We start from the raw sequence: 25403 nt of genomic DNA on the forward strand, positions 1-25403 counted from the left end.
ATTCATTTGTCACCATTTCCACCAACACTCACATGATCTACAGCCCAGGCTGTGACTAAAAGTGGTTGCTCTCCTCTACCATGATGCTTTATATTTATATCTGAAATATATAAGTATTTTGGATTACATGGAGGCACAGTAAATAATTGCAGGGCAGGAAAAAACATGGTCTCTCTCAGCCCATTAGTCTTCATAACAGGACTAATGCATACTCATGCTAAAGTGCATGTTTCAGCAGGGCCGCAGGGCCACAGAATGCAGCTGAGGAACAGGGCAAATGAATGAGGAACACCCTGCGGAGGCTGAAAAGATTAGGATATATGTGTTTATATCACGACGTAACACACTTTTCAAAATTAGACTTGGCCATATACAACATGGGCCAGAGGAGGGCTTACAGCAAGGAAAAGAAATATCTTGAAGATAAGATATGGTTGTCAGCATTTAAGACATTGTTCCCAAGAGCCAGTGATAGATAAGGGATGCTGCACTTTTGAAGAGTAAGGGGGCCGTCACACTTAAGCACATATATTGTCATTGTTGTAGTACAATTACTAGTCTTTCAGAAGACAGAGAGGGAGCCGTCACAGAGAAACCAGGGACATTGTTTGAGTGTGTCCGTGTGCTTGTACATGTGTGTATGAGTATAATACATGTCAGTGTACGTGACATCCCTATTTCAAGGAGCCGGCTACTGAGTCTACTGACTTGACAAGCCGTTTACAGGAGCGGCAGGAACCAAATAATTAAGAGGGTCCTTTGTTCCCCGCACTGACATGTGCCGCCATTTTAAAAGGTTCTGTCATTGATTCACTTTAATTAGTTCATAGGAAATGTGTGCAACATGCAGATAGAGTTCAGGACTGGAAGTCAAGGACGGAAAATTGGGCACTTCAGATGTTTAATTGCTCCCAAGGCATTTACAATGGCGAGGTAATAACAAAGAATAAGGCAAAGTCTATTGTCTAATGAACAACTTTATCATGGGTAAATGAACAAAATGTAGCTTAATTTGAGAACAATGCCACAGGGGCAAGAGTGTTTAATGTGAATTATGCTTCCTCAATAAAAAAAAAAATAAAAAAAACTAAACTAAAATAAAGAAGGAAAAAAAACAAGTTTCAGCATAATGCAAAACTGTGGTTGGAAATAGACTTGCGGTTAATATTTTTGCCGCACTACGTCAGCACTAGCTCCTCAGAGTGGTAAACCAGAGATCAAAGTTATTAGTTAATTCCAGAAATGAATTACTTATGTATACACTGTTGCCAAAAGGCCCTTAACAAGGCGTGTAGCCCACTACTGTTCCAGCTGAGCTGCTCAGAGGCCAGCAGTAGAGAACTTTGAGTGTGTGTATATTTCTGTGTGAATACAGAGCAACTGTGCACCATGGAATAACACATACAATAAAACTATCCCTTTTTTGACAGATATGTAAAACAAGGAGGGAATTAGGAGTGAAAACCGATGGACTCTTCAGAGTAGGTCATTTTCTTGTAATTGTTATGTCCTCTTCGTCTCCAAAGCCGAATGCTGCTGTTGTTCTTTCTCAGCGGTGACGTCAAATGCACCACTCCAGTTTCTGTGTCACCCGACGACACCATTTTGTAAACATAGCCATACTGAGAAATACAGAGAGAGTATTGTGGAGCTGATAGGCCTAATAAGCTTTGTATCAACTCATTTGGCAATGGCTTGAATGTAACGGACATTCATTAATATAAAATAGTCACTTACTATAGCTTTAAGCCAGAGGTGTTGTTACATTTTAACCACACATACGCGTCAACCGGCCTATGTACGTGTGTTACTGGAGGATTCCACTACAGGGCAAACCACAGAACTCCGACCTTATAGGACTTTCGGATTTACTTATTGTTAATTCTGATAGTAATATGGCATGTAGCCCAGAAATCAAGCATGGCAATTGTTGGGTCTCTATAAATTGTAGAGTGTGGTTAAGATGGTACTACTCTGTCTGTAAAGTGCCATGACACTAAATAAAATTGAATTGAAATGTCAGGACAATGGCGACTATGTTTCTCTCTGCACTGCCCCTACTGTCTCTGTGCGCATTGCATTTTGTGGAGGTGCAGCGTTAATTTTTTGAGGACGCGCAATCCCAATGCTCCAAACGGATGCAGGACACCTGAGGCAGCCATCATACCCATGCATTTCTCCAGCTTCAAACTTCCTATTTAAGGATTCTTGTTTAACTTAACTGGTAGCTTCCCTGCCTGTCCATCACACGTCTCACAGCGAGTTAGCAGCAAAATGTCCTCAGTGTTAAATCCTCCTGCAAAGTATCAGGCCACATCAGCAGGGAGAAAAAGTACAAAAGATATATCAGCAAACTTGACTTGACAGACAGCACTGTGCAGACAGAGTAGAAGCCTTTCCGACCCTAAACATATATGTTTTCCATGGGTTTCTTATTGGGAGTTTTTTGGGGTCCTAGATGAACACAAAATAATCTGCCAAAGTAACAATTGTGTAGAATAGAGCCATACTATTGAGTAACCCTCTGCTTATTTTCATGCCATGGATCCACTCATTTTTACCTGACTTCACAAACTCCTAATCAGTGGTCTACTCTGTAAGTCACGCCCACTTCCTTTGTTCTGGCTGGCAGCAACATGAAGCAGCATGTGAGGGCCCTCTAAAGAAACACAACTGTCAAGCCTCAGCATCTCCTACCACTCTTAATGTGCGCCTAGTGACAACAAATGGCTTAAACAGAAATATCAGTTGGCCCCTCCTACATTGTTATCGGTGACGATGTACCACGGTGATGCTCCATGTCCTGTGAACCAATCAGCGAGATAGATTCCACAAACTGTTTTGGTGTTTTGGTGCTAATTTCACATTAGATGCATATTTTTGTCTGCCCTCTTGTCACTGGTTACAAATAGGCAGGGCTAAATTTTAAAAATATAATGCCATTCCGATGTGCCAATCAGAATTCAGTGGTATTTGAATCGGATTCTGACAACTGTTAGTGGGTTGTTTGCTCACTATACCGGGCCACGGTCAATCAATTCTGATCGTACCACAGCCACGCAGGCTTGATAACAACAGATGAGTTCTTTACTGTTATAGTCCTAATAAACAATACAAATAATAATTCAAGAATGTTTAATGCTATTGAGAACAACTTTAATACTGGACTACTAACATAATGAACATAAAGTAATCTCAGATCTAAGCATGTGTATTAAAAATGCAGTTACCTGTAACAGACTACATTTTATTTAGGTGCTAGCATGAATATTGACATTCTCTTAGAGTGTGCTATTTCCATGTTCTGTGGGCAGCAGCAGCACTGGGGATGACGTTGCATTAAAAACCAAAGGACAGAGTTGGAGGGAAGCATTTCCATCCCTCCCTCAGCAACGTCGTGCAAGATGTGCTCTGTCAATAGTGTCTATTCTTACAGCCTGCAGAAGTAAAATAAAAAAAGGACAGTGGTAGCACATAACCCCAAGAATTGGCCCATCTAAAAGCAACATGTTACAGAGGTCCCCCACCTCTCACACAACTGCATTAAGATGCTGAACTCCACTTTTAGCGCTGAGCACCTTCCAAGTAATACACTCTGTCATCTGACAGCCGTCCTGGAGCGAGAAGGGTTAAAGCGTTTTTCCCAGAGGAATGTTGAAACGTACCACGTCTACGTGACTGGTGACTTAATGTCTTCGTCAGCCGGTGCTATGCTGCTGTCTGACAAGCAATCCATCACAGAGAACACACAGACAGAAAGCTGCACGCCGCCACATAAAGACAACGCCCACGGCGCGCACCTATCGACACACACATGCACGCTATCTCTACCATGTAGAGAGAGAGACATGCGCTTGTGCACTTGTTAACATGCTGACAGTCATAAAACACAGGAAGGCAGACAGATGCACAAACACACTCCAAATACCGAGCAAACACCTAACCTGCCCTTTAACTCTCAAAGTAGGTGGCCGACAGAAAAAAAAGGGAAGAAAGGGAGAAGAGGAGAGCGACAGGAATGTTGGAATGTGGATTTACACCCCTAGTAATCCCAAGGTTTGTTTACACTCCCAGAAGTGAAGTGAAATTTTAAAGGGCTATCTCTGTAGCGTGCTGGAGAGCAGATTCACCCAATTACACAGCAGACCCCAGTGTGACATAGTAAACCTGCTGTAGGATTGACTGTGCTGTGTGTGCGTGGCTTTATGTGTGCCTGTGTGTGTGTGTGTGTGTGTGTGTGTGTGTGTGTGTGTGGACACCAGACTGTGACTGTGGTAAAACCACAAACTGACTAAATCCATACTGCAGCGTTGAGAGCAATACAGCTGCCAATGCTCCAATACACAAAAAGCGAGCGCCGGAGAAGGCTGCGTGATGCCACAAATCAGCCGCCTGCATGACAGCAAGACAGGAGGCTAACACAAACAGTAGCCAGACCTGAATTTGATATCGTAAAATACGATAAAAAAAACTGAACATTTAAAGTACTACCTGAACAAGAAATAAAAAAAAAGGTTACAAAAAAACTAGATTACGAGCAAGGCCATAAATTCTGATGACAAAATATAAGCAGTGAAAGCACGACATGGCGGACGAGTCTTCTTTTTTTTCTACTTTCCCTTCATTGTATCAGACAGCTGAGGCGTGGCAGTGACTGTGCGAGGCGAGCCAGGCGAGGGCTTTAGTTAATGGGGACAGACATCAAGAGGAGGGCCTCGCCCCGTACTGGAGATTTGATCCTTTCGTCTTATCAGCTTCTTTTTCAAATGACCTTGCTGTACGGACTTTTATGCCTCTCCCCTTTTATTCTCTGCCGGTGATTGGATGGGCTTCTCTAGTCTCAAATCTCTGCCACCTTGATGAATGTGTTCCACCCCTATTTATGTTACATTGACCACCGCCCCCCTCAACTGCCAGCTACCGAATGGCACATGAATCTTAGATCTATGGAAGATGTACTCACACAACACATGACCACATACAAAAAAAACTGCCAATAAAGATATTTGCTAAGCCTCTTTTTTTTCCCTCGCTCTTTGTTATTTTGGTCTTTTTTTGTGGGAGCAGAATGTAACTTTAAAGAGTGTTATTATGTCTTTCAATGGGATGCAATCGCTGCTTTTAATTGTAGGTGCTGGGTGCCTGCAGGGTCCAGACAGCTATGGTTGGTACCTTAGACATTTAATAATGCAGACATGGAGGGATGAGAATACAGGGGGATCCTGTTCTTGCAGCTCAACACTGTAAAATCACCTGGAGCATGAAAAGGGAGCACAGTCTCCACACACACACACACACACACACACACACACACACACACACACACACACACACACACACACATACACACACTCATGTGTACTCTTGGCTGCAGAGCAAAGGTTCTTGTCTTTTTTCAAAAAAGCAAAGAGTAAGTGAGGATGATCCACACAGTACAAGATACATCAAGAGGGAGACTTGAATAAGCAAAGAGGGATGAATACAGAGCAGGGAATGTGCACCCAAAAAAAAAAAAAAAAATAAGCCCTACAACAAGACATTAAATATCCACAACAATCTTCTTCAATAATTAATAGGTAAGCCACGGCTGTGTACTGAAGGATGCGTATGAGAAAGCATCCTGGCGTCGTAGCAGATATGAGTAAGCACTTGCCAAGTTGGCGGTGTGAACTGAAGAACCTTTTCATTTTGCCTGTTGTTATAGCGGTGATGCAGAGGACCTCCCACTCCCCAGCGTGACTTCAGACAGTTCCTTGTCACTTTTGGCTGATATATAACACAGCTGATAAGGACACCACGCAGACCCCACTCACAGGGACACTAGATTACTTTGAAATAGAGCATTTGTGTCATATTGAAGGATAAGGAAATTGTATTAAGTCCATAATATGGGTTAGGTCTTAATCATCTGAAATGGATCCCTCCACAAGTCAATAACATTAGACATAAAATTACAGAGCTGTACAGTGTACGCAGAAATAAATGAAGAAACAACAGCAAAGTTAAAAAATAGTCCTCTGTCTTAACATTATAAACACAAACACATCATATACTGTAGCTGTACAGGAGAGAGAAGGTGTGGGGAATGATCCCAGCTCAGTGTGGCATGTTTAGAATAGGGGGCAAATTAGTAAGGGAGAAAAAAGTGTTTGAGCAGTCTATATCCACGAGGTTTCACTTTGTCTCCCTTCACTCTACCACTGAGCCAACTCGGCCACAGCTGGTTCACTTTAGGGGTGAAAAATGAAGACTACTCAAATCATTAACTAAAGTATCAATTGAATAGCACTCCATTAACAAATTACATTTTACTTTAAAGGGGGACAATTTTACATTAATGTTACGTTAAGGTCCATTTACAAGTCATGGTAAGAACTACACCATTTGTAGTATAATGTCCTCTGTGGCTCTGGAGGAGTTTTGTGAAGACTAAAGCCGTCCACATGTGATCAGCGGTAACAATCACTCTGCGCTGGCAATGCCATTGTTTTCCTAGAGGGAGAGTGGTTACACCCCTCTAGGTGGGAGCGCTACCATTGGAGTGGCGCAACGCTCAAAATTGCCACCGAGTGCGGCACTAAAAGTTCAATTAATTTAAACTTTGACCTCGTTGACGCAAACCTTTCAAACCATTGAAATAACAGCTGTGAGGTAGCCAGAAACGGTGATGACTCATTCCCAACTCGTCACATACTGACGCTTGGTCAGTGGCTCTCAGTGTCAGATAGCGACGCTAAAATCACCCTTTAGTGTCTGTATGGGACGCACCGGGCAGAGCAGCAGCTCGACTGCTGTGTTGTATGATGACGTAGTATTTATTACGAGTAGTACGACAACCGTAGCAAGTAGTACGGAAGACCAAAAGGAGGTTGTGGAGTGGGGTGGTGGATGGGTCAAACAAAACAGGACTTTAACTCAGGACATCGGGTTTCGTGTCCCGTTCTTGTCCCGCGTGTCACTGAAACATACATTTTGTAACCCCACCCACCATCTTTTCCTAAACTTAACTGTCCCATTATTGTGCCGCATGTCACTTAAGAGCGTCAAAATGTGACGCCAAAAGTCCAGACCAAATGTGTCTAAATAGGACTCTAAAGGAGACTAAACAAACGCCAAAGGCACCTGACCAGGTATGGCTTTTTAACGCACTGAGAGTGAGAATGTATTGGTTTTTTGGAGCTAGACCCAAATTAGAGACAGCAAACTAGGATATCTCTTTCTCTCCTGAATTGATTTTCATCGTTCTTTGTTTTATTTTTCCCCACCTTTATAGAGGTGCATGAAGTAGTGTTTTTAAATGAAACATACTCATGATAGATGTTCCTTTCACAGCTTTAAGTTATTCCTTCATTGTGGACAAGCTGTCTCTGTTACTGTGTTACATCAATGGCTGAATGAAGCACACAGATTGAAATCAGAGCCAATAGATAACAAAGGCTTTACCACCCACTTTGGCCCAGCAGAAAGCCATGGATGGCTACAGTATTTTCATTATTGACTCAATCTGTTTCATTCTCTCAAATAATCCATTAATTAATCATTTGGTCAATTAAAGGTCAGGAAAAAAGTGAAAACTGCCCATTACAATTTCCTAAAACACAATGTGACATCTTTAAATAGTGTGTTTGGACTGTTGGTTGAACATAAGGCTGGGCATCCTTTATAGGAAATGTTGGGCATTTTCTTCTTCTTAAAAGGACTAAAAACAATGAATCAATACCATATTAGTTGCTGATTAGTAGTTTGCACAAGTCCATCCTACATCCAGAGATGTCCCCAACTCAAAGATAACTCCAAGGCCAAAATGCATGTATGAGGATTCATTTGGAACCGAAATTCTTCTTGTTTCTGGACATGTCCTTGTATGGCATGTCATTAAAACACAAGCTAAACTACAGCAGTTCAAAAATCATTCAAAACAGTTTTTTTGGTCCTTGTCTAAAAAAACGTAATTTTTGAATATTAATAACTAAGACATGCTTCATGCCAGCCTAAGTAGAACACAACATATACCTTCTACATCTGGTCAACAACACCTGGATGAAGTTTCAGAACTCTAGTCCTAACCTAATTGGAGCTAGGGAGTTTTCAGTATTTTGTATCGCTGGTGTCACTGGTGTCCCCGAAATCTTTGCAGCTCTAAAATACTCAGTCAGTCAGTCAGTCAGTCAGTCAGTCAGTCAGTCAGTCACTCACTCACTCACTCACTCACTCACTCACTCACTCACTCACTCAGTCTTGGTAGGGGATGTGCCTACCAGTGGCCGTAACAAGGCATTACAGTGTTTTCAGAGGATCAGTGCTCTCCTCCCCTGCAGCACGGCTGAAGGGAGGATGCTGTGTCCTTGTTTTCACTCTCAGATTGATTAACTGACCTTGATACAATGATCAGCAGTGTGTGACAGTATGACAGCGAAAGATGAGTCTTACATGCATTTCAAGGCTGCAAAAATGTTCATTACAAACACGTAATTAAACAGGACAGTAACCTAGGACGTGACAGGTTGTGTGTTTGAAAAAAAAAAAAAGAAGGCTTTTCAGATGATAATTCCAACACTGCAGTGGCATAAATGTTTAAAAAAATAAATAAATGGATTCTGCCGAATTTCATTCATGACCTTTGTTTCCCTCATGTCCCATCGTCCCACTGTTGACCCTGTTCTATGAAATCCATTTAATCACATCCACTCACATTTGTGACGGCCTCGGCTATTCACATCCTTCTCCTCATCGTTACAAGCACAGGCACACAGTGGCTTGAATACATGCTCTGACACTCGACACACTCTCTCATTTACATTCCCTTTTTCGTTTTTATTCTCTTTCTACATCATGGGCACGGCACACACACACACACACACACACAAAAAGAGAAGACTTTGTTTGAGAAACGGCACTGTGGCTGAGGAGAAAGCTGCTTTTTGTCCTTAGTCTAATTGAGAGTCTTTTGCTATTCATCGCAAGGCAACCAGGCCAGCAAGGGAGGCAATCTCATGCAGATCACATTGAAGGGCTTCATTACCTAGAAGCCGGCTACTTTTTTTGTTCTCCCCTTAAGGGAAAACCGAGAGAGAGCATTAGCTTCGCAAAAAAAAGAGCGATGGCGAGCAGAGAGGGAGAACGAGGGAGGGAGAAGTACAGAGAAGGAGAAAAGAAAAACAAAAGTGTGTGTGCATAAGAGAAAGAGAGGGAGTGAGTTACAAAGAGCGAGTCTCTGCGGGCTACACAGGGGAGCAGGGACAGATTACACCTGAGTAACAGCATCTTTACGATGGCAGGGCGGCTTTATGCTAACACGGAGAAGGTATGTGTTTTAGTGCACATGTGCACGTGTACGTGTGTGCGTTTACATGTACAGCGTGTGCACGTATGTCTTCCTGCACGCTTTAGAAACAAAAGAATGCCCCATAAGGCTCTAAAGGGCTTATATTACTGTATCTGGACCAGTGACTGATGATGTTACATGCATAATTCAGAGGTGCATTGGATAATAAATAACATTTGATGAATTAGTAATACACATTGTGTGTGATATTGAGCAGCTGTGACTGTGCGTGTGTATGTTGTGTTTCTTTCTTTTCTTCTTTTTACTCCTGAAGAACATATGTGTTAGCTAGGGAATATCTGGCTTTCCCTTTGTTTCTAATTCACAGTAATGCGATGGGTAAACGTGAAACAAAGAGATGCTGAATTAGCAATGACTCTGTATCAGCTGCTGGGCGTAGCTACAGAAGAAGAATGAATGTACACGGAAAAAGTCACTGGCTTATTGACAGGTGACACGTTTTTTCACGTGTGTGAAGAAAAACAAGTCTACAAATAAACCACACATGCACGTACCAGTGGTGTAGTCGAGTCACAAACTGTCGAGTCTGAGTAAATTCTCGAGTGACCAACTGTCGGGTCTGAGTCAAGTCTCGAGTCCCCAGTGTTTGAGTCCGAGTCCGTGTCACCAAAAAAGTCTGGACTCCGAGTCCAGTCCGAGTCGAGTCTCCATTACCTGAGTTCGAGTCACCAGAGAATAGCGACTCAAGATGGACTCTAGTCTGAGTCCAGGACTCGAGTCGGACTCTAGTCCACATCCAGGACTCGAGTACTACATCACTGCCTATTACACATAAAGAAGAATCCTCATGAATCCTCGAGTCCAAGTCGAGTCATCAGTGCGCAAATCCAAGTCAAGTTCAGAGAATAACGACTCAAGTCCAAGCCCAGGACTCGAGTAATCGATCACTGGCACACACACACACACACACACACACACACACACACACACACACACACACACACACACACACACACACACACACACACACAAACACACACAGATGCACAGATGCACAAGTGCAGATGCTGTTGCCAAATGAGGTGAGATAGATAGGAGTAGCAGGTTATTTACAGAGAAACTGCAGCATGTCAGTTAAATCCTTTCTGCCTCGGAGGCCTGTCCTATCCCCATTTAGCACGGCCACAGAAAAGGGCAGGCTGGCATCCATGCTGCTTGGCAGTTAGACAGGCCTGAGAGAGCCACAGCCTTGGCCAGGTTCACTGCTCTGACCCCCTTTCACCCCCAGCTCAGCCTGTGAGCCGCCCACTACCATCAGCACGGCCCCGGTCTGCCACATCCCTGCCCAGCCCCGGAGCCTGCTCGTCAGATGTGCCCCGGCCCAGCACTGGCCCAGCTGCCCACTATGTTAAAGGGCCAGGGGCCCCCTGCCACTCAGTCCATCTGCCAAGCTGCAGACCAGAGTCTAGGATCAGAGAAGAGAGGGACACAAACACCAGGCAACCTCACTCTTAGCTCCCTGCTCAAAGCTCAACAGAGATACACCAGATAAAAGATGCACAATAATTGGCTTTTTCGTTTACTTATGTGGGTTGCTGTGACCCTGAGGTACTGCTAAGATTTATTCAAGTTAAACTGCATTTAATGCATTCAGAGTCAGATTTACCAAGACCAAGATATGTTCCGGATTTACTGCAAGATCAGCATAGCACAATAATATGTTTAGGTATAGCAAGGAATGGGATTTTTAATAGAACATCTGGTCCAAGTGGAGCATGAAATGCTTTGAAAATAGCTCAGCTTTCCCCGTATTGATCTGAAAGACAATGCGTAGAATAATAATCTATGGGATTCGTATTGCTCTTCACGAAGAGCTATACAAATCGGATGGATGAATGGATGGATGGATGGATAGATAGATAGATAGATAGATAGATAGATAGATAGATAGATAGATAGATAGATAGATAGATACAGTAGATGCTGCAACCAACGGATATTTTCATTGTCGATTATTCTATTATTTTCTTGATTAATGGAATAGTCGTTTGGTCTATAAAATGATGAAAATTGTGTTTTCCAAAGCCCAGGATGACGTCCTCAAATGTCTTGTTTTGTCCACAACTCAAAGATATTCAGTTTAGTTTCACAGAGGAGAGAAGAAACAAACAAATAATCACGTTGAACAAGCTGGAATCAGAGAATTTGTACCTTTTTTTTAATTTTATTTTTTAGAAATGACTCAAAATGAATTACCAATCATAGTTGCCAATAAATGTAATAGTTGACTCTAAGAAAGATAGATAGATAGATAGATGTTACACATGCTTTGGTGAAGTATACTGCAGTATTTAATGTTATCCTTCATGCAGGATTATGTAACAGTGTATCACTTAAACTTAAAACTGCGTGGTTATTAAGTCATCTGTGCGCTTTTCTGCTGCACGTAGGAAGCACGAGACGATCCACTCTGATAAAGGTCTGCATCTTGCTCATTTCCATACGTCTCCCCTTGATCAAGTCTGCTCATTTATCGTCCAAATCTGTGATGACAAGCCTTTACTTATTTCTCCCAGCTGCCGGTGGTGATGAGAGCGTAATCAGAAACATCATTAAGGCCCCTACATAGACGGCTGTGCCTGTTAGTCCTGTTACCCACACCCATAATAACTCTGAAAATGTAAATCAACTCCAGGTAATCTATTAATGTCACTTCAATTTTATGTCTGCGCTCCAATTTAGCAGATCTTGACACATTTGGCGGGGATCTGTGCTTCCGCACAGGTACTCATTTTGCTGGGGTTTCAGAGAGCACGGCCTGTGCGAAGAGGAGACGGGCCATCTGTCTACACGTCCGTATATTAATCGTCTTGATAATGAAGCACACTCACAGTCTAACACTCCTGGGGCAACTCTCACACAAGCTCCATCCGGCAAAACAACTTTCTGCAAGTTTGTTTCGCAGTGTAGCAATTATTGTCATTTTCACCCACCCTCCCCCCCCCCGCAGGGAGGATGGTCCTCCTCCTAATTACCTGAAGCGTCACTTCAAGCAGACTTTGTAATTTCCAACTACATCACAACCCCCTTGTTAGTTGCTGAGGGTTAGCAGAGCCTCGTAATGCCTGCATATGGTCGACAGACATACGGGGGAATTTGTCAGCTTGTACTGGCCTAAAAGTCGAAGACCCCATTAACAGGAAAACGGGATCCACTAATCCTGTGAGATCTGTGCAATCCGTGCAAATGAATTAGAATTCTTATCATGGCCAGACAAACAAGCAGCAAAACGAAAAAAAATTGTAATTGAAGTGACAGTGAGAAACATAATTATCTAACGAATATACGTATGAAAACCTCAGAATATCTGAGAGATATGGAGAGGTGGAGTATATCAAATATGAATTTGATTTGAATTTTTATCTTTCAAATTAAAAGAAAAATACACATGGTACTTTATTGCCTGAAGGTTTATTTTTTTTTAGATATTTTTTGGGGCATTTTAGGCCTTTATTTCTATAGGACGGCTTAGACTTGAAAGGGGAGAGAGAGGGGGAATGACAGGCAGCAAAGGGCCGCAGGTCAGAGTCGAACCCGGGCCGCTGCCTCGAGGAGTAAACCTCTGTGGGCGCCCTCTGTACCAAGTGAGCTAACCAGGCGCCCGTTGCCTGAAGATTTGAAACAGAGGAAATTACACAACCCATGGATTTATAAAACATACACAAATCTATTAGATAATCTAAGAAAAACACATGTGATTAAAGCTGCACTAATTAATATCTTTATACTGTCAATGGATCAAATGAGGACTGTATGTGTAATGTGGAAAGCGTTGTTCATAGTGATAAACCTACAGAGATCTGCAATACCCAACAATACTACACAACCGTATCCCAATAATTACATTTATATACTACTAATTTGCAACAGCAAATATGTTTTGGAGGGAAAATATGTTGTGTATCTTGTGTTTTATATTAATATAATGTTGTTAATTAACATATTTACCAAGTCACAAAGTGTTGATACGCAACTTATCAGTAAAATGTTTTGTATGTATTTTACTAGTTTGTGAATGTGAGCTGTAATACAACATCTGTTCATAACAACTGAACCCTTATGAAACTTTTTATAGTTATGTTTAGGCACTTGCAGCACCAACCCGTTCTCACTCCGAACTCGTAAATTACGGACGTTTGTATAACGTATCAGGGAGAGCAGCAGCTACACAAGCTTTAGCGAGTAGTATGTAAGAGATAAGAAATTCTGTGTAAGGATGTTGGTTGGGGGGGTGAATGGGTCAAACACAGGACTTTCACCCAGGAGACCGGGGTTTGTGTCCTGCATGGCACGTTTCCTAAAGTCACTTTCTTCTTTAACCGTCCCGTTATTCCTGCATGTCACAGAAGCGTAAGCCCAGCCACGACCTTTTCCTTAACATAATTGCGTCAAAAGGGACGCCAATAGTCCCGACCAAACGTGTTTAGATGAAGCATATATGACGCTAAAGGAGACTTTTAGCGTCAACAACAACGACAAAGGCACCTGACCAAGCGTCCGTATTTCTTTCCAGGTCACTACACTTTAGCTTCTGTTTATCTGTTGATTCGGCGATAATTTCCAGCGATGGCAGGCAGCTGTTTTCAAAATGGCTGACATACAAAGTTAGCTCCTAGCTTGCGCATGTAGTAGAGCAGTTAGCAGCAAAATAGCATTTCTTTTTTTTTCTCCAGGAAATGGTGCATAGAGAAAAACAGAGCTAAAAGAAGAGTGGCCAGTTTTGTCAGGCGGCCAGCAATGCAAAACAAAACCTAATGTTGCTCTGTGTCTGCTGATGTATAAATATGTTAGAAATAATGTTAGTGTTAGTTTGTTTCATTGCCCCCCCTGAAAGTGAGAACAAGGCTGTTTTCCCTCGTTACTATAAAGTTGACATTTTGGACATTTATTTCCCTCCGTGTCAAACAGAACCATATGGTAACACCCACTCGAGCACGGCGGTCACAAACCCTCTACTGACATCACGCTTATCCTGGCTCCTTACATTAATGAGATCAAACTCTATTCTGACTGGCCATCTCTCCTCCAGCACAGCCACCACCTTTGCTCTCCACTTCCTCTCATTGTTAAACTGTACTTCGCGAGACGGTCTGCCAAACAATTAGAACTGTAGTCACCTCCACTCTCAGCCATTCAGGAAAATGAAAGTCACAGAAAAGTCACAGAGAGCCACACGTCTTATCCGAATGGCCCCTTTTTAAAAGAAAGAACAAAAGGTCTTTCTCCTTCATTTCCCATTAACCTCTATGCTCCTCCACACACAGGAAACATGGCGACCTCAGTGGCCTGTGTCACTTATCTCATCCGGCTGTGGGGGCCATTTCCTATATGGGGGGGGTGGGGGAGTGAGGTTCAATGAGGGGAGTTTTCTATACATGTATCTCGCCATAGTCCTTGGCAGATAAAAGATGGGCGTTGATATTTGTCCCTGGTCTCACTGATACACTCTTGATAAGCGAGGAGCTGGTAAGACATTGATGAAGTCTGGAGTGGAACTGACAAGCTATGTAAGTGGATAACATTGTCAAGAGAACCAGCCTGTTATGGTCTGGATTAGATTTTTTGGTTATTCCACGCAGGTGGGTTCCCCGCTAAGCAGAAATACATCAGCACACTCAGCACTGTCTGAACTCAATACCAGGCGTGATGCGGCATCTCTTACCATGTGCAGTAATTACATTGTAACGCTTCCCAGTTTCTCGTAGTGAGGGGAGATTTGCTCGTATGCAGCAGACCTCACCAACATCTGTTTATTTCCTACTCCCTTTCCTGTGGACTTTATTAGTTATCCACTGCACAGTACACACTTCCACTAATCCACAGAGGCCTGCACAAATTCTCATTTTCAACGTGGTAAATATGAAACAGCACTCTGAGAGAAACTGGTGATTTATGAATATGAGGCAAGCGAGATGAATGTTTGCTTGTCCGGAGCATCAGATTCTTCCCCCCATAATGCTGCAGCAAATGAAAACTTAACAAGAGGGAAACTAGTCACAGGAAAGAAAAAGACTTTCAAGCAAACAACTGAGCAAACGTGAATGTTTAATTAATCAGCAGTGACAAAAGGGAACAACAATCAACAAAGAGACGCAGATTTCCATTTCTTATGCATTATTCCCATTGGCAAATCACAGTGCTGTCAACTATCACTTTGCTCTCTACCCCATCGCTATGGCTGTCCCTGCACTGCACCGACAAAAACCCTCGGAGGGCTGCAATCCGTTTCAACTGAGATCCAAAACAATGAGCAGCAGGGATCAAGTAACCGAGTTCACTGTTGTTCCGTGTTTACATGGATTCTTTTGCACTGTTTTGTTCCTTTTTGCTTCCACCGACGCAGTGGAATGTAACAAAGTACATTTACTCAAGCATTGTACTTTACTTGATTCTTGTCTTTTCATGCCACTTTCCACTTCTACTCCGCTACATTTCAGAGAGAAATATTGTACTTTTTACTCCACTACATTCATCTGTTACAGCTTTAGTTACTAGTTACTTTACAGATTAAGATTTGTGCACACAAAACACATGTAGTTTAATAAACTACCCAACAATAAACCAATCAGAAAGTCATATCCCATTCCCTTTAAAAGCCAGGCGCGTTTGGACCTTGGCGCATTGCTATTATGATGGCGGATTTGCTAAGCAGGAAGGAGAGCTTTTCAGGAGAAGGAACTGATCTGCCTTGTGCATGAAATGAAAGCGTGCGAGCAGATCATATCATAATACTATTTATTATTGTAATATTTTTATTTTTAATCTTTCACATGTTTGTGTGCTGCTGTGCGTCCCTGTGTGTGTAACAAGCATAGTGTGGAACGCTGTGCACGAGCCTAGGAGCATTTTACTAATGCTCTGTTAAAATAACAATGAAGTGCTGCGTTATTGACTTCAGACCAGGTTTTTGTTGGTCAATGGTGCCATCACTTTCCGCTGCCTCAAGATAGCAATACGCCCAGAATGCATCTGAACACACCTCCCTGTAAGACCAGCACGCCCAGAATGCACCTGAACACACTTCCCTGTAAGACCAGCACGCCCAGAATGCACCTGAACACACCTCCCTGTAAGACCAGCACGCCCAGAATGCACCTGAACACACTTCCCTGTAAGACCAGCACGCCCAGAATGCACCTGAACACACCTCCCTGTAAGACCAGCATGCCCAGAATGCACCTGAACACACCTCCCTGTAAGACCAGCACGCTCATGGGCGCACAGATAGGCGCAGGTGCATTTGCAATTCAAAAGACATGGGCGCTGGATGGGAAATTACTTTCTTAAACTAGCAAAGACACTTGCGTCAGACTCTGCGCTGCGCCGGGTGCAAGATAGGGCATTAGGATTGACAGAACGGTTTTAATTGTTTCCAGTTTGTAAAATGTGAGGGTTTTTCTGCATTGAGTACTTTTACTTATAATACATCAAGTACATTTCCTGATGATACTTATAGACTTTTAGTAAGTAAGTAACATTTTCAATGCAGTACTTATCTGTAACATGTTACATGTAACACACTATTTTTACAGTACGGTATTAGTACTTTAACTTAAGTAAAGCATCTGAATACTTCTTTGTTGGCGCCGCAGCAGCAACAGCGGCTGATAAAAGTCGTCATCATCATGAGAAGCTGAAGCTAAATCGCCGTTACCTCAGAGAAGTGATGTAAAGGCTGCAACCTACAGATGGGATTTACCAAACAGATTCCGTTACATACCTAGCACCATCTGTCCTAGCATGTTATGTCAGCTTTGTGACAGGTAACAAGGGGACGCTCGATGAGAAAACACAATAACAAGCACATAACGCCAAACAACAGACCTCGGCACCCTCGCTGAACTCCTCCAATGTCAGAATGGCATAAAGACACACTCTGATCTCTTTCCTGCTACTGATGGAAACATTTTCTACAAGACTCCTGCTGCTCTGGGGTCAGTGGCGAGGCTCCCCTGAAGAACAAAAAGAAGAAAAAAAACCTGTGTACTGATCCACTTAGAGGTTTGTGTCAATCCTACATGAGCTGCACATTTGAATTATGTGATCATCCTGCAGTGGTCATTTAAATGCATGGATGGAATAATAATGTGAATATATGAATATATTAGCATACAGTGGACTGGAAAGTGTTTGCGGCGGTTTGTGTAACAATTTGTGGGGGGGTTTGACGGAAGGTAGCTCGTGGCGATTAGCATCAGTCAGAGTTGACATGCTAAGTGGCAGTGTGGCGAGTGTAAATGCAAACCCTTTATGCTTTCATTTAGTTTAGTCTGTGTCATCTCTGATTATACTAAAAACGCTTGAATCTTGAATAAAAAACTAACCTCGCACACATTTTTCTACAGCGAGCTTTGTTAAGCCAAATTCTAAATGGCTTTCATACTAAATAAAGTGCTCCACAGTGGTTTCTGCTCCTAGTCCCTTTCCCACAGATTTCCCAACATATTACATTCTTAACTCTTTTCTAATCTTTCCATAAATATTTGATGGTAGTGATCACCAGCTTGTACCACATTAGTGACTGCACACATGAAAATGTTCAAGAATGCCATTAAAATTCCACATTTTCCACAAATGCGCCACATAATAAGATATCGTGGCCCTTGACCTATGCAAAGTGGAGAATAGGCATTTTTTTTATGCGTGCCAGAGGGGCGAGTGCTGTATCTTCATATGCTGATGTGGCTGTACGATAGCGTCTCTGAAATGTGCTCATTGTGCTTTTTCAGCTTCTGTAGGACTCAAGTTTTCTGTGGTAGAGTTTTTAGTATGGCATTCCCTGCGATCCTGATGTGTTCATAGACGTAATTTATGCCCCCCCCCCCAATATTCAAAACTGGCCGGGGTAATAAAGTCAAAGAGTTTAAATGCTGTGGCAAGCAAATATTTGTTGTTAAGATGAACATCATTCCTAATAAAACATCCCGAAAACTGTAATGTTTTGAATCTGCAGAAAGTTTTGATCAATAAATGAGATTTCTTAATTAATAATAACAATATTTTCATAAATAAAGACATTTGCATGCAGAAAAGGAACACATTGTTGCAGAAAAATTCACCAGAATGCGGGAAATGAAGCGTTTGATGCTCAAAATTTCCTGGGGGACGATCCAGACACTCTGGTTATAATTTGTCCCCCCCAATGTTGAAACAAACATTTTCACTAAATAAATCTGAACCCAAAGTTATGCCCTAGGATGTGTTTATGAGTTTAATTTTGCTTCGTCTTTTTTTGCATCTTGTTGGTTCTTAACCTGGGGGTCGCGAGATCATTCCTGGGGGTCGCCAGATCGCTGGGGAGAAAAAAAATGTAATAACATATTGTAGACTGGGGACTGGTTTAAACATTACTGTGTGAGTTTGGTTCATTCGTGTGTTTTATTGAAAGATTCATTTGTAAATCAGGAGGTCCTGGAACACAGAAAGGGGTCCGAAAGCAGGTCAGGGGGAGAGAAAAAGTTACAAACACATCACAAATCCACAGAGCCTGGAGCACATTGGACAAGGCTAGGTGCTAGTGTCATTAAAGAAAAGCATTATTTGTTTATATGTATTAATCAGAGCATTCACTAAAATCACCCAAAGTGAGCAGCTCTCTCTCTCTCGCTGTCAAGGGGGGGGCGGGGGGTTTGCGAACACCAACCTCATTATTCTTGCGGGACGCGGCTCGAAAAGGTTGAGAACCACTGTAATGTAGAGGATGTAACATTAGCGTTACGCTGCCTATCTAAGTGTATGTTTACGCTGGCAGCAGTTGTTCACTGCAGCGCTGAGCTATGAGTGAAGTTCTATCGTTTTGATTTATCCTTCTTGCACAGTGTTTTCATTTGCCAAGATGCTCATAGCAGACAAGCATGTAAATAGGCACACTCATTTCCTCTAGTTCCTATTGAGTCATTATTTTGATGCAATAGCCCATTAGAGCCTCAGAAAATCTCACACACTGATTAGGCTTCTGTGTGCGGTGCAGACCAGAAAGGAAGTCTATTTGTTGTGACTCACCAACAGCAGACATTTCTGGAACAGAGGCTCGGTACGGGCCTTCGTTGAACTGCGGCGGATTGTCGTTAATGTCCTGGACTTTGATGATGAACTCAGATGGTGGCTCCAAGGGCTCGTCCGTGTCGGCGTTAACCACCTGGGCTGTTAGCGTGTACTCGGCCTTCTCCTCGCGGTCCAGCCTCTTCATGGCGTGGATGTCGCCCGTTAGTTCATTGATGGCGAAGATGGTACCTGCACCCTCGCCCGCTAGGACATACTTGATGTTCTTGCCGCCCACATCCAAGTCCGTGTGTAGCTGCAAATTAAAAAGGAAAAGAAAAATATTAAACGCAGGTGAAAATGTGAAGTGGACTACTTAGTTTGATCCCACTGTGTAAAAGGACACAAGGATGGGTTAATGAATGCAAGTTGATATGCTCAGCAGATTCTAGAAGTTCTCACTGTGTAAATGCAGATAAGTGTACGGTGTGACTGTAATGTGTTGTTTTTGCTGCTGTGCTTTGCGGCAACTAGTGTAGCAAGGATACTAAAGGTGGCTCAACATAGCCTACACTTTGCTAAATGAGGCCCGCTGGGGGCAATAACTTTATAAGTAGCATAGGAAATGGACCTTAGCCTACATTGTTCCTCATTATACATCGCAAATACATCATACAAACACACATTGTGGGGGGATATTGCTCCCTACAGTGTGAAATTCACTGAACAAAGAAGCTGGAAGTGCTTTGAATGTGCATTCCATAACACGGCGAGAACAGAAAAGTATCAGAATCCATAAAAAATTAAAGAGGAAACTGCACATGACGATCCATGCTCACAAATAACTAACTCTAAGTTACTGGGCGCTACTGCATGTCCCTCATTATTTTGTAATTACAGTTTAATTAGTTCACTAAAGCTGCATTACAGGCTAGGCCGAGTGGTTGGCTCCCATTTGCAGAATGGGCTGAGTATAACTAATGAGTCTGACAATGCTACATAAGGCCGTTGAAACATCTGTGGACAGAAGAACAGGCAGAACATTCAAAGGTAAATCTGTGCGGGACGAAAAGAGGTCAGAGAAAAAGAGAAAAACCGGGGCTTTGACAGGAGGAGAAGCAAAGAACTTTTATTCACCACAACAGAAAGATCACTTATTTTACTGTAAGTCACCTTTCATATAAGCCTCTTGATCCCCAAGGTGAGTGACATTCAAAGGAGAGGAGAGCGGCACCGAGCAGAACATTTACAAATCCAGCAATGTTGCAGTGTTGTAGTGACACGGCTGGCAGCACTCTTCTTTTCAGTATGTATGTTTGTTAATGTGCATGCCTCTAAAAAACACAAAGACACACACACATGCACACACCCAACTGAGCACACAGGCATGCATCACAACATCTGTATTCAGCAGCTTTAATTTCATTTCCTGCCACAGTGTTTCAACAGAGATCCCCGCGGGAGCGTGGTTAGGGTGCAGACTAGCAAGGCAAAAATCTGTCGGTGAGAATTCTGACCTCTAAACCCCCCCTCCCTCAATGTTTTTATACGCCAGCTCTTATGCATATACTCAAAGGTGTTGTTTGCAGACACTGACAAAGCACATTCACTTAAATTGTCACACCTTGCACTTTTGTTTTCCTAATTGTGCCATCATTTCACATGAATGATGTAGCTCATTAACACAAATGCCTCGCAACATCCTGCACACTGAGAATCTCCTTAAATGAGCTCAAATTAATGATCTGGTCTGTCATTGTTTTTTTTATCCTGTGTGACTTCTAGTGTGTAGTGGTATCCCTGCAGCTCGGCATGTATGGCTGTTTCCACCATAGGGATGCAAATGTACGGAGCCCCGGAGGTGACATGGAGGAAAAAAGTCCTGTACTGTACAACACTGACTATACTTTTGCAAGATTTTGATTTTGTTTTAGAAGATATCGAGTTTTATTTGCGATATCTCGAGTTTCATTTGCGAGATCTCTCAAATCCAACAAACGTAGTAACTAGCTAGTGGCGCTAGCTAGTAGCACAACATAATGATTACATCTCCTTGGTTGTCTAAATACATCCATTGTTTATTTTGATAAGCATTACTAATTAATACATGCCAACGTGAAGTGTTATAATGAACATTGTCGTTGACTGTTGATGTCAATGATTGCAGGCTAACCTTAGTAGCTAGCGCTACTAGCTAGCTACTAAGGTTAGCATTATTGTTTGTTGGATTTGAGAGATCTCGCAAATGAAACTCGAGATATCGCAGAGTTTGTCTCCAGTAGGCCTACATCTTTTTTTTTTTTTTTTAAGGTTTTTTTTTCTTTCCTCCATGTCACCTCTGGGGCTCCGTACAAATGGACTATTTTTGCTTGCATATGGGTTTTGGTTGTGCCATACAGTATATCATACATATTTTTAGCAACCCATCAACGATTTGATCCTTTTCCACTCGTGTAAAAATGTAATGCACAATAATATAGAAATGAAGTGTAAAGCTTGACTTTCATGACGGTTGACTATTATTGCCATTGTTCATCATACCCACAACCGGCACCGTCAGACACCGCCTACCAAGAGCCTGGGTCTGCCCCAGGTTTCTTCCTAAAAGGGAGTTTTTCCTTGCCACTGTCGCACTTACGCTTTCATGCTTACTCTTGGGGGAAGTGCGAGGACCTTGAGTTGTTTTGCCAACTGCTGTTTTTAAGGTCAAGAATAAACTGTTAAGCACAATGATGTTGATTAAGTTGCATACCTACATAATTCCATGAAAACTGATTGAATGAGAGTGCACTTTTTGTTGTTTCGTTGTTGAATATTTGGCTTTGTATTTGGAATCTTATCAGAAAAAGGATGGAGATGTACGCATCCGACGAGGGGCCTTTGTTGCATGTCATCACCCAGCTCTGTCTCTCTTCCATCACTTGCTGTCATCTCTCTACTTTAAACTATCAAATAAAGGCATACAAATGCCCCACAAAATAATTAAAAAAAAATAATTCATTGTAAACTCAAGGTTGACTCACTAGCTTTTGAATGCTCAAAAAAGCTAGTGATTGTCACCTTGAAATTACAATAGTTTACCACAGTTAAAATGTGTTGGTTTATTAGTATGAATTGCTATATTCATTAGTTAGACTCCTTTACTTTCTAAAAATCAACATACATATATAGACAATTTAAACGTGAAGTCATAAAACCATTAAAACAGATAACAGAAAAATAAATGAAATAATCAAAAACTAGGCTAAAGAAGGAAGTTATATAGTTCGATATCAACCCTTTCAGCTGCTCTCAGATCCGCTGGCAGGCCGTTCTCAACTAAACATTTTGCCCTGCACTTTGGAACAACTAAAAGACTTTGGAACAACTAAAAGACAAACAAACTCTTACTTGTATCCACTGATCTCCAGACAGCATGGTTTGGGTCCTTCGAGGGTAGGGCCTTGTACAACTACAAAAGGGGGAGGGTCATGTACCAGCCAAGCACTTTCAGGCTACATGCCTGAAAAGAACACCAATGCATATCTACAACACACAACACGCCTACTGCTTTCATTTGCTTTGGAGGATCAATTCCTCTTCTTGTAACATCAGTTGCCACTTTGTATGGATGTCTAGGTAGAACAAGCCATGGTGCATTCCGGCTGACGAGTTAACAAAAATTACGGGTGGATGACTAAATCCTCTACTTTATAAAAATGTCACATTGTGTGCTTTCTTTTGAGAAAAAAAGTGTTCTGCAATCAATCATCACTTTGCGAGAAACTGCCACCTTAACACCACATTTCCTGAAAGTTGAGCAGAGGTAGCTGTAACCAGCTGCAGTTCTTAACAATGATGTCTGCTTTAAATGCCCTGGTCGCCCACTTCTTAGACAGCCTTCGCACTGGAGTGCACAGGAGACCATCAAAGAGTACAATTACTAATAGAGAGGGGGCGGGGGGGTCTGTCACAGGTCCCTGTCATTAACTGAGTTGCCTGGGCAACTAAAACAGTCCCAAGAGTCACTGACTTTGACTGTGGCATTCAGGAAACATGCAGCATACGGTACTGCCATCATGATGATTATGTGCTAATACATAGACTGGAGTCACAAAGCACCAATACAGTGTTCTGAGCACAGGTGGTTTAGACACATAGGCTATTGCCCTGCCAATTTCTTTTTTGTATTTGACTAGTTACAGTGGCAATAATCTACATCGATAACGTTTCATTTCCGGGATTGTTCAGGTGCCGCTGGAAAATCCGCCGGATGTCCCTCATTTAGGCCGGATGTCCGTCACCTTCCGCTTTCTTTGTGTTGGCAGTCTGAACTCTGGTGGATTTGTGAGGACTATGGTTAACTGCTCCTCAGATCCCTGCAGGGTAAATCCAGACAGCTAGCTAGACTGTCTGTCCAATCTGAGTTTTCTGTTGCACAACTAAAACTACTTTTGAACGTCCACATGTTCCACCAAAACAAGTTCCTTCCCGAGATTATTTTGCAGAGGCATCGTGGCTTCGTCCGGCGCTTAGCACCGCCCAAGACGATTGTTATGGGTTAAAATAAATGCCAATAAACCAAAGCAGGTTTTTTTCCCATCCCGGAATGCGGTGTGGACTAGCCAGACCCTCCTCCGCAGCGCTATGGAGGAAGGTCTGGCAATGCGAGACTACAGTGGCAATAGAGCTCTTAGTAGCCTTTTTTCACTTAACAGGATGAGTCAAAAACATCTGAGAAGCTGTCATTGAAAACAGTTTGAAAAAGGGCAGGCACTTTCAAGAAAAAAACCTGGCAGGTGATTGGATGAACCATCATTCCATTACGTCCGCCATTGTTGTTTTGAACGAACAGTTGCGACCGTCACCAACACCTAAACAACGCCGGTAGCTGCTACAGCTGCTCACCGGATGCTGATTGGTTCGGTTAGCAGGTAGTCCAGACACAAACGCAATATTCATTCAAGCCTGAGAGAATACATTTTGGTATAAAATGTGATCCTATGCTTCTCACGTGATCTCGTGATATCGCGAGAACCGTGCAAGGTAAGTTTTCACTGGCTAAGTATAAAGAAGACCTTTCGACTCCTCGAATGAAACTGAAGGGTTCTACAGCTGTCACATGTAGTTTCCTTGTACTTGTTCTCAAAGTAAACAGTTGCTTCATTGTATGAATCTAAACAGAATATATCATCAATAATGCCATTAGTGAGTGCAGCGTGTGTGTGTATATACAGACTGGGGAAGTTATTATGAGTCTTTCCTTAGCCACTGTTGACATCCATATATTTTGAAGCTGCAACTTAGGGTGATAAAGAAAGCCTTGGTTGCCTGAAGAAATTATCTTGTGGTAGTACTTTACAGCACTGTCTGCTTCGTGCCAGAACTGTTGTGCACGCCCATGCACACGCACACACATACACACTCACATGCACACCTTCATTTGCCAACCACAACTCCCAATCAGGGGCTGCAGGGGACTGCTTATTCTGTCAGCGAAGGAGGAAATATGTCAGTCCCTGCTGAAGATGAGCTTTTACGGCAATCACTTGAACAATCACCGTGTTCTAATGAGAAAGATTCTACAGATTCTACTCCCACCCACCTAGCCCCCCAACCCCCGCCTCGGGCCTGGCTTCCACATACTTAAGTGTAACCCGACAGAGAGAACTAATGATTTTGCTCCTTGTCAGGGCAAATGGTAGATAGGACATGTGCTCCTCCTACGTATGTACCAGTAGGACTGGAGAAGGAGAGGGAGACTGCAGCGAGGAGCGAGAGGGAGGAGATGTTGTCACCGTGATGCAACTTGTCAGCTTCTGTCTGCTAGAACAGACTGCACACAGTACGTCCGACTGCTTTTTCCAAATTCTACCTCAGTTAGTCCTCGGTAAGGGTCACTACGTTTGCGGAATTTCATCTGGGAAAAAACAGTTACACACATATACTGTATGAATACTTTTTATCATTGTGAAGGATGTATTCAGTTCCTTTACATGAGTATACAATGTAAAAATGCACCATTCCTGCATTCAAAATTATATTTAAGTACAAGTATTATCAGCAAAATGTACTTAAATGGACAAAAGTCAAAGTA

General features: G+C 42.5%; 1 protein-coding gene across 2 annotated transcripts in view; it reads right to left on the reverse strand.

Annotated features, from left to right (window-relative positions):
* The window catches only part of cdh8 (cadherin 8), a 109483-nt gene that overhangs the window by 50029 nt on the left and 34051 nt on the right, over positions 1 to 25403 (reverse strand). For both annotated transcript variants that reach the window (XM_078256547.1, XM_078256539.1), the window contains exon 2: positions 19349 to 19643. In XM_078256547.1, coding sequence (XP_078112673.1) covers positions 19349 to 19643 — 295 coding nt within the window. The remainder of the gene's footprint in view (positions 1 to 19348; positions 19644 to 25403) is intronic.

This window comes from Sander vitreus, chromosome 1 (genome assembly GCF_031162955.1).
Source record: "Sander vitreus isolate 19-12246 chromosome 1, sanVit1, whole genome shotgun sequence".
NCBI classification, from domain to species: Eukaryota; Metazoa; Chordata; class Actinopteri; order Perciformes; family Percidae; genus Sander; species Sander vitreus.